Genomic DNA, 10,498 nt, shown 5'->3' on the forward strand with positions numbered 1-10,498 from the left:
CTTGCACTTGTACCGGTTACACACTTCACTTCTATACTCTCCAATTTCAATCTTTAAAAGGGATTGACCTTGCTACAGAAAAGTTGGGGCACTTCCCTGCATTCCCACTCACCTTATTTATATCCAAGTTGCTGTGGGTGACAAGCCGCTCAATTACCCGAGCACTCAAAGCACTTTTTGTGCACTTGCACTGCATCCATTGCCCAGCAGTGGATTGCATCTCTCCGCAAGCCCAACAGCTGATGGCACTTCTATTTACACCTAGGCATGGTGCAAATTATGCATTTTACAGACACCCAGTTATCACACACCAGAAGTTTACTATAAAATAATTTATTAGACAACAATGCACAGCTTCAGCAGCAAGCTTATATACATGCACAGGAAAACTGCCGACTACCCTACTCAGGGACTCTAGCTCTTTTGCCCTTGGCCTTGCGGACCTCTTCAATCAGATCTTTTAAGTACTGAATTTCCTTACTAAGGGAATCTGCTTTCTCCTTCAGGGCCTGATTCTTCTGCTCCAACTCCCTGCACTCGCCGGACAGTGCCTCCTGTTCTGCTCTCTTCTTCTGCCGGTAACGTGTGGCAGCCGTCTTATTCTGCTCCATCTTTTTCAGTTTCTTATCTATTTTCTTTTCCCCTTTTATTTTTGCCGACACTACCTTCTCTGCAGGATGATCATAGGGTTTGGGCCGCACAGAGCCACAGTTGGCATCTGTAGGGAAGGGGTTGTCATTAGGGGATCCAAGTGAATTGGTAGGACTGTGTTGGGGTGTTCCCAGGTAGGAGTCTGGGCTCATGCATATCCCACTATCATCGGAATGGTTCTCCTCCTCTTTCTCAGACTTGGTGATCACTACTACAAAGGTGGGGCCCTCCTGTTTTCTTTCTCCTTCCAGAACATCCACTTCACTGCCTAGTTCTAAACTGAATGAATGGTCTGGAGTGGAAGTCAGAGACCCTGGGGAGAGGGGAAAAGACCAAAGGGAAGCCAATGGGGCCATTGGATCTGCTCCAATTGGAGATTCGGGGAGATGGGTGATTAAGTCAGTTATCAGTGGAGGTTCTTTGTGGTGAAATTCCTGGATGGTAGGGTTAAATAGGAGATCACACGTGTCTTCCAACGTGGCCATCAGCTCGTCTGGTGAGACGGTGGCTTCCAGATGTTCCATACCTAACAGGGCATCAAAATCAAATTCTTTCAGATCCATCTTCTCCACCATCCACTCCATGCCAGAGAAGGCATCCTCTGCACAGTAAAAAAAAAAATTACCATTTCAGTAAACCAGCAGCAAATGCAACTCAAGCTTCTGAAAACAAATCTAGAAACTCATCTTTTAATGTCTTCCCTTGTACATTGCTATGTAAAAATTCAATCAGAAAAAAATCCCCTGCCATTTAGCTGCAGGAGACTGCAGGGTACAACATAAGCCTTCAGCTGTTCAACATTCCATCCCTCTTACTCCAAGGCCAGAATTCAGGGCAATTTGAAACATACAGCCATGCTTGTTTCTTGTGACTTCTGCCAGTAGTAGTACTGTAACAGCTAGTATGTTATTAGAAGGACAAAGCGTCGCTTTACCAAACACCAGTCTAGTAACCAACAATTCTGTATTGTGTAAGCAGTGTAGTACACATGCTTTCCACACAGAGGTACGCATGTGAGGTTGCCTTCATGTTTATGAAAACCTACTAATTTAATTTTTAATCAGAATGTTACTAAATATATTATGTGCCATTGTAATTGATGTGCTTTATGCAAATAAATGATACCTTACCCTGGCTGCTATCTATGGTGTTGCCTAAACTGTCCACAGCAAGCCAATTGGAGGAGACTGCCTTAGCCTTGTCGCTGGAGAACCCATGCGAACCGAGGGGCTCGGCCACCTCCAGGTAGTCATCTAGGAGTCCCAGACTCTCCTCAGCCACCGAACACGGCTGGCTGAAGGGGGATAAGGAATCCCCCAACAGCATCTCGCTGTTCAAGAGGCTCATCTTCGTCAGTTTTTAATGCTTTGATGTCAAAGGATGTAGACAAGTAGAAGGTCTTTTTGTCGACTACAGCAATGCTGCTGTGCGGTGCCTTGAAAAACCTGCAAAGAGAACTTTAATTCATCAGTACCTGTTCGACCAGCACAACGGTTTTTTAAAAGCAATGCCCCTTCAGGAAGTACGGTGGTACCCTCTAGACTTGTATGACCTTTCTGGTTTTGGGACTGTTTGTCTCCAACATAACATCTTTGCTCTTTACATTTCTTGCTAAAGGCTCGCCAGAGCCAGCCACATGCTCCAGGTGCAAATACCCCACTGACGGCCACCCGACTTCCTCACACCCAAATATGGGCACGGCCTCCGCCGGCCCCACCCCTCCGCTGCCATGACTCACGCCCACGCCAGCAGCCGCAGCCATTTCGTGATCCTGCCGCGTCCCTCTCCCCAACCCCGGCAGCGGCCGCCATTTTGTATCCTGCCACGTTTCCACCGGGGCTGCAGCACCAGGCGTCGCCGGCTGCCGCCCAGGCTTTACGGGGCGGGGTCGTGCTCGATAGCGAGGATGTGGTGCTAGAGACGAGGTGGAAAAGCACAACGGACCTCTCGGAAATAAACCTACTTACAAAACAGGGCGTTTATGTGAGGAAACGAATCGATTGTCTCACACACCACCTTTTCCGGAGTTTCCAGGAGGTTATGAAACCCCTCCAGGCAATCAGGGCAGACTTATCGTATTAAAGGATTACAGTATAGCTGACAGTTTTTGCACAGCCTCCATTTATCGACTCGGGACGATATACCAAGTGGTACTTAGGCTCTCAGACCCCCGATGCCTCCAATACCCCATTTCCCCCCAGCGACAGCAGCATTCCCCCACACACGGTAAAGAAACCCTCCCTTGGAACGTGCTGCTCTGACTCCCATGAAAACCCCATTAAATGGAAAAAAACCCAAACTTTTGTGTTTCCAGCTTTCCTGAACGATATAAGCTACAGCGATTTCTCATTATTTCTTCCGAAATGGCATTTCCTGCCGTTTCTGACACCCGCCGCCCCGGGGAGGTTAAGCCCCACAAGGATGTGTGTGTCCTGTCGTCGTCCCCCCATCTTATTACCCAGGTACTTTTCACCCCCCACCCCCCCCCAGGAGATACCATCCATTACCACACGGGTGTTAACCCGCCCCCAAAGCCCACTTAAAGGGGAGAAGCGGGCGACTAGCATCACACAGGAGAGGGAATACCCGTCCCCCACACACAATACTCACGCCATGGTTGCAGATGCCGGGGGTGTGCTGAGGCCGCCGCCGCTGCTGCTGCGCCTGCTGCACTGGCCGATGCCGCCGCTGGCCCTGCCGCCCTTAAAGAGCCATGGCGGCCAGGGGAGGGGAGGCTGCTCCGGTCCGCGCGGCGCGGGAAGGCGATGCGCGCACAGACACTCACAATACCTCTGCTCCCAGTAACAGTCACACAATGAGGTGGCAGTGCCCGCGCGCTGTATTTATACAGGAGTCGTCGTCAGCAAAACAAGATCCGGCTGCGATGTCCTTCCGCCAAGCGTCACCTGCCGCTCGCCAGCGCCCGTCAGCCCGTAGCTTATCTTTCTGGACTTCTCTCCTGCCATGCTGCTACAGGTTAATCGCAGGAGACACCGTCAAAAGCTACCACTCCACGACAGAGCAGCAGTGGTAGGACTATATCGTCTACATCCGCGACCGCCGCGCCTCCCCGGCAGGCGAGGCCGCGTCACGTGATCGGAGCAGCTGAGGACGCTCCCCCCCCCCCTCCGGGAGCGTTGGCGGAGGACGGGGAGGGGGGGGCGGGGGGCTTAACCGCCAACAAAGACGAGGCGCTCGCATAGGAGGCATCACGCAGATCGCCACGTGGGAAGGGGGGCGCTCATTGGCTGGAGGGGAGTTGTTCACGTGCACTGTGAGCTGCCATTGGCCAGGACCTGAAGGAGGCCAGATGCTGAGGGGAACGGGGAGGGGGGCGAGAAGGAGCACCTGGGCGGGGAAATGGCGCCCGGCGGGAGCGGTGCCAGCGCCTCTCACCGTAGCCCTGCGCCTTCGTTGACCTGTCCTTCTCGAAGCAGAATGTGTTTCCCCCACCCTTAATTTCCAACAGCCCCTTTTGTTCTCTACACAAAGTCCTGCTGAGCTCACGCCGGAGCTGGCGGCTGCTGCTCAGGCCAAGGCACTGGCATGGCTCCCCTGAAGGAGGGAGGCCGCCGTGGGCTCCTGCTCCCTCAGATAACGTGTCTGCCCATGGCAGCGTCACCTTCCCTCCCTGCCTGGCCCCACACGTGCAGAGCTCAGATTACGGCAGCTTCAGGGCACGGGCTGTGTGTTTACGTGCATGACGGCACCTGCATCTCTGGAGCCTGCCAGTCTCACAGCGGCCATGGCGCAGTACCAACCTGGAGTGGTTCACATGGAGCTTCGCTGGAGAGCTGTACTGCTGAGCAGCAAAGAGCATGAGTCTAATTAGCGCCTCAAACCTATGCGAGAGCTGAAAATGAGGTTGGTTATTCCCTACTGAGGAACAAGAACTTCTTCTCCTGCCGTGCAGTTTCATGCTGACAGTTGCTTCTCTGTTCAGACATTACTCAGACTGATGTGAGCATGAATGGACCACCTACATAGCCTCACAGCTGTAAAGGGCAGCATCGCCTTGGAAAGTGTTAAAAGTGCAGTTTCACATTATGTATTATCTGATCTCAATCAATTTGCTGCTAGGAAAGATGGCAGCCCTCTTCCCCCACCCTATTCCTGGCTATACAGTCCCCACCAGCTGGTTTGGCCCTCAGTGAGCCAGCTCAGCCACCTAACCCAGCGGCAAACTCACAGGAGTCAACAGTTTTTTCCTGGTTTCAGTCCCTTCATCATTCATTCAGGTCAGACAAGCGTCAGCCAGCCCTGGTGAGCTGGGAGAATCAGTACCTGCGTGCTTCTTCACCGTGCCAGAGCAATCCAGCTTCAAGCAGTTGCTTTTCCACGTTGCTCTTAAAGCTGCGGTGAGTCCTTGCTTGCTCAAACATCATCATTCTGCAGGTCAAATTGCTCTCAGCTACTTCTGCAAAAGGCTCCACTGTTTTTCCAATTAGGGCCTCAGTAGTATTTGTGTAAAGCCATGGCCTTCACTCAGTTTGCTCAGGTGTAACTGCCTGGAACTTATTAAACAACTTGACTGATGATTTGCAAGGATGGGCGTGACAGGTTCTACTTTTAGCAGTCTGATGTTACCATCATCGCTACAAAGCAGAGTACGTCACTCCACGTCTGTAAACTGAACGCTAGCTGCTTAATGGAAAAGAATTTTTCCTCCATGTTGGTTTGTTGGGAGGTTTTTTTGTTTTGTTTTGTTTTAGAAGCGAGCACAGATATTTGAATGACTCATTAAAATGGAGGAGGCAGAGAAAAATGTCCTCCAATGCCAGAAAACACCACAAACAATTGAGCGATCTAAGATGATTGCTCTGATAAATACACCACGGAACAGGCAGATCTTGCTTCAAAGCAAAGTTTGGAGGATGCAGCAGCTTTTAAAGAAGCCAAGTGGGTGATGGGCTGGGTGGATGGACAGTATCTCCATGTCCTCACTGGCTAAGGGAGAGCTCTCGCATCCCCTGCCATTCCTGCTTGCCCCTCCTTTAAGTGAAAAGAAAAGGGTGATTGTACAACCGTAATCATAGCTAAATAAAAAGAAATGCTATACACACCCAATCCTTCATCTTAAAAAGATAATTATAGATTTCTCTGAAAGGACTCTGGGTATGTGTGAGCAAGAATCACGCAAGCAAAAATGCAATATGCGATGAGGAACTTAGCCCAGATCTGCCTGTTTCCTAGCTGCCCAGTTTCCATTTTGTGTGGAAATTTGTCTGTGTTACAAGTTCCAGACAGAAATTTTTTAACAATCCTCAATCCAGAAAGTGAAATCAAGTAAACAGAAGCCAGCCATTTAGTGAACAGCGTATTTTTCCCTGTTTCCTGAAGGACTGCAAAATTACTGTTGTTACATAATGTCATGAGCTACAGCCCCAATTCCTTTATAAATCATCTCTCTGCATTTGCACATATTACATCAGAGGTTCCTCCTTCATGGCTAGAGTTTATGACCAAGGTAGAAGACACTTCTTTAAGCCCAAGTAACAATTCCTTGGGAATTTTTGTACAAAAAAAACACACAAGTATTTTCTAAGCAGAGAACTACAAGCTACCTGCTACTAACTCAAAACTGTCTAAAAAGCATTCCTTTCCAGTATTACAGAATATATTTGTGGCTCAGAGATTGAGAAGTCTGGCAGCTCTGAAGAAAATTGAATTTACAGTGCAAAAAGGTGGCTTCTGAATGAAGATTAATTTGTGTGCATGGTCAATGAACTGCTGACACGTTAACAGCTTCAGCACCGTGGATGTTATTTTCCTGCCCTGGGTACCGTACCTCAGCAAAGAGAGCTCCTGGGATAAGTAAGATCTATCCCGAAGCAGGAGCGAGGGGCCAGGTGCAGGCGAAAGGAGCCGCTTGTGCAGCGCTCACTGCAGGAGAGAGGCCAAAGTGACCTTGCTGGCGAGTGATGAACTGCCCCGATAAATACAGCACTGCAGAAAGCCACCTCTGGCCAAACAGCAGCACCAGCAGGTGGAAAACTAATACTCCTGCATTCACCATCCTCCTTCATTAAGATGGAAGGTCAATATATGGGCTTTATTTATTTTTTCTTTTTTTTTAAGTTAACATTGCAAAGTAAAAGAGGTTTTCTTTTTCTACCAGCAAGCATACGGGAGATAAACATGCTGAATGCTATCTTATTAACTACACAAAAGCCAGGGAGGATGTAAATGTTTCCATAGTAACATCTCCTCACACAGTCTAGACCGTCTGTATAGGATGCTCTCAGGGACTGTCAGTGGGGGGGGGGAGTACTTGTGGGCCTCCATAGCAGGGAAGGAAGGTGGGGGGGTACACATTGCTGGGGCCAGGAGAGTATATCAGTGAAAGTAACGGAGACGGAGATGTTTGCTCTTTCCTGGAGTGCTGGGAGAGCCAGGGAGAAGGGCTGGCAGACGCTGCATCAGGCAGGTGCAGGACCCCCGTGGTGGCACCAGGCAGGCGGCTTTGGGCCCCCAGCGAGCCTCAGTGCAGTGGGAAGGGACAGATGGGCTTTTAGCTGGTCCTGGGCTCTGCTGGGGTTGCTGGGAAGGAGGGGGCATTGCCTGCTTTGCAGAAGGATGAGTGTGAGGGCAAGTCCCCGAGGGGATTCTTGTGATAATTTCTGTCCTTTGAACCTCCGATCAGAAGACACGGGAAGCCTTACCCCACACTTCAATGAGCAAAGCATTTCCAGAGACTAGCAGGAATTTTTCGTGGAGACAGAGTGCCGAGGGAAACACGATGGAGGAGTGAAGCAAAGCAGCTAGACATTTAGAGCAATTTTGAGGGAGAATTAGCTACAACCTCTACGGCACAGGCTAATTTGCAGTGCTTGGTTGCTTCTCTCCTCATGCATCACAAACAGATATCTGAAGGGTCTTTTCTGCCAGATTCTCATCGTAAGCTCTTTAGGGATTGCTTTATAGACGTTCCATTTTAAAACTAGATTGAAAAGCAAATATATGTGATTAAAGATCAGGCTGGGAGGTATTAGCGTCCATCTTTTATTACATACAAAAAGAAAATAAGTTAGCCATATGCTCTGTCTCATTTGTTTTGGACTAGTACACCAAATGGAATCTCTAATAAATCATTCATTGCTTACCCACCCCCTCACTGTCTTCTGTTTCCATCCTGTTATGTAAATATCACTGACATTTGAAATGAGACTAATAAAAAGGATTAAATCTGCAATTTACATTTGCAACTTACAGTTCAATTATTTTAGACAGACATGGAAACAATCCTGATTGTCCACCTACATTTTTCTTACTGTACAAATGTGGGCATGCCAAGCACATGCTGATAGCTCGCAAAATACGGCTCTCCAGTAATGACTTAGTTACTCAGAATCAGCCAGGCTATGGCCAGCAGCCACAAGTAAAAACATTGTGCAAATCTGGTAAGAGGGAGGTGAGTTTTAACTTGTAACTTGCCCAAGCATGAATTTCCTGAGCAAAGCTACAACTGGTTAAAAATGATGTTTAGCAAAAAATATGTGTGAAGGAGTGGGGGGGGGAGGAGGTGCTGACTTTTGTTCAGACCATCGGGGGATTTTTTCGGTTTTCTCATCATCCACCCTTATTTTATGATGATGAAAGGACTCGGGGGTCAAGAATAATCCCTCATGTGTATTAGCACATGTGGGAGCAGTTTAGCACACAAAGAAAAGCCTTCCAGTTGTCCAAGCAATAAAAGAACAGAAAAGTACCTCATGGCAACTGTTGTTCTTCATGAGGTTGTAGTTAATGTGGCCCCCAGCGCAGACTGTGAATTGAGTGCCTGTCAAAATGTACGTATCTGTACGTTATCAGCATCTGCTGGAGTCACACGTGTGCCAGGTGCCTTGTGCCTTTCTGTGCATGTTACTTCTTTTTCTAGCAGAGCAAAGTTAGCAAGAGCTGAGGCCTGACAAGCGGGTGCGGATTTATGAGACTGCAGCATCTCAGACAGCTACAGACACCAGCGGATGAGTTAACAGCCCGTCACCGCTTCAGTGGATTTGTCTTTCACTGTCTCAGTGCCCCTTAGACTTGCCAGGATGAGGACACCTTGCTGCATCACACTGCTCTCCTGAACCTGGCATCTGAACTAGCAGCTTTGTCTGAAGCATGTGGGAAAGTCATTTGAACTTGAGTTATCTCAGCCTCTCTCTTCAGTGAGAGGGGGATGCACAAGGAAAGGCTGGTAATACCAGACTATGCTCTGTGTGCTCCATCTGGGGATTTGTTTTTGACTTCATGTAACTTCAGAATGTCTTAGTATGGCCAGGAAGAGAGACTGTGAATGGGTATATCCTATTAATGAAACAAAACAGGATGCTGGGGATATCTCGTGTGCGTGTGAGATCTCTTTGTCTCTGATGCTGGCAGGCAGCTTCAGCAGGAGCACAGACAAACCAGGTAGATCAGATGAAGCTCTGAAACTCATTTGGGGATAAGTCACCATTGAGGATGTAGCTCCCCAGGTGCCTGGGGAGGAACACTGTGGACATTATTTCATAATATTTCTCCACTCTTCATAGGCAGCAGCTCCTTGGTGGCTGGAATTTACCAGCAGACTTTGATCTGTTTTAATATACAGTTGTTTACAGAGGAGGAGAGAGAAATTCCTGGCAGATGTTGACACAGTTGTAGTATCATTGAGTTTATGGCTTTTTCCTGAATGACTGTCATTTTCCCTTCTCAGGTCTCTGTGTTAGGAGACTTGGCAGAGGGTGCCAGAAAGAAGATTCTTTCAGAAGACTTTGAGACTGCCCTGCTCCCCACACCTGTGCATGGGCTTGTGGGTGGCCTCAGCAGAGCCTCCCCGGATGTGTTACAGGGGGACTGGCCATGGGCAAGCTGGACAATAGTCCCCAAAGAAGACTTTGTGGCCAAAGTATTGTATTGACAATACTTCTCAACCCACTGCCCCCCTGACTTGTACCACTGTGTGGTGCTTGGTGAGGGAGGTTTGCAATTCTCTTTGCAGGAGGAGGTTTCTGTGCCGCAGTGTGGAGAGAGCTGGTTTGAGACTAAAGCCAGGTCTGTCTGAGGAACCAGCCACGGTGACCCAGCTCTGCTGGGGAGGTCTGGCTGGCCTGCTCTTTTGGCACTCAGAGGGTGAAACTTTGTTGAGACGATGTTGTCCTGGGATCACAATGACGGTAGACATCTCCTCTGGGTCTGAGGCAACGTAGGCACTGCTCAGGAAGGTAACATTTGAGCCTTAGTTCACCTTAGTCATGCAGTCCCAGTGAGACTGATTTGGACACTGAGCATTTATCAGAAATATAGGTCTCCCCCAGGCAGGGCAGGCTCTGTCTGACCACAACACAGTGGAGCCTCTCCCAGGCCACAAGATTTGGGAGTCCAGTCTGCTGGTGACAACAAGCACCTTCCTTTGCAGTGCAAAGTGATGGACTAAAGATGCATCATTCCTCTTTTTATTAACTTTCTCTTCTTACATAAGAAAGAAATTAAGGTTCCTAATCCAAATCATTAGCAAATTGCTCAAGAAAAGGCACTGGACTATATGCTTTCTACTGTCTCTCTCGCAGCCACAGGCAGTGATTTGGAAAAGAGAAGGTCTGTGCCTTGGTCATGCGCTTGCCTCAGCAAAAAACCACCTCAATTTGAATGCCAGGAAGCTGGGACCCCTGCCAACATGTTCTCTAACGAGCAACGTGGGAGCTGCGGCTCTGTGGCCTGTGGGACTACTGCGTCTTGTACTACCTTTGCTTCAGTGTATCACCACTGCTATAAACAACCAGGAGATGAACGTAATTCAGATTATATTATCTATATAAGTGGCAGTAGTTATTATGTCCAAGGCCGTAACTATCCTCCGTGCTAAATAAATTCAAGA

At 48.7% G+C, this 10,498-nt stretch overlaps 1 protein-coding gene across 2 annotated transcripts; it reads right to left on the reverse strand.

The window, feature by feature from the left end:
- Positions 1–317: 317 nt before the first annotated feature.
- ATF4 (activating transcription factor 4) lies at positions 318–5,148 on the reverse strand. Of its 2 annotated transcripts, XM_054804494.1 has the most exons (4): positions 4,936–5,092; positions 3,262–4,504; positions 1,782–2,096; positions 318–1,252 (listed from the first exon to the last, which is right to left on the reverse strand). In XM_054804494.1, exons 3-4 carry the CDS (start codon positions 1,996–1,998, stop codon positions 402–404), a joined length of 1,068 nt encoding a protein of 355 aa, XP_054660469.1. In that variant the 5' UTR covers positions 1,999–2,096; positions 3,262–4,504; positions 4,936–5,092; the 3' UTR covers positions 318–401. The 2 variants fall into 2 exon arrangements, with proteins under 2 accessions (XP_054660469.1, XP_054660462.1); XM_054804487.1 differs by having other exon boundaries at positions 3,262–5,148.
- Between the last annotated feature and the right edge of the window lie 5,350 nt (positions 5,149–10,498).

This window comes from Grus americana, chromosome 1 (genome assembly GCF_028858705.1).
Source record: "Grus americana isolate bGruAme1 chromosome 1, bGruAme1.mat, whole genome shotgun sequence".
In the NCBI taxonomy this organism is placed as follows: domain Eukaryota; kingdom Metazoa; phylum Chordata; class Aves; order Gruiformes; family Gruidae; genus Grus; species Grus americana.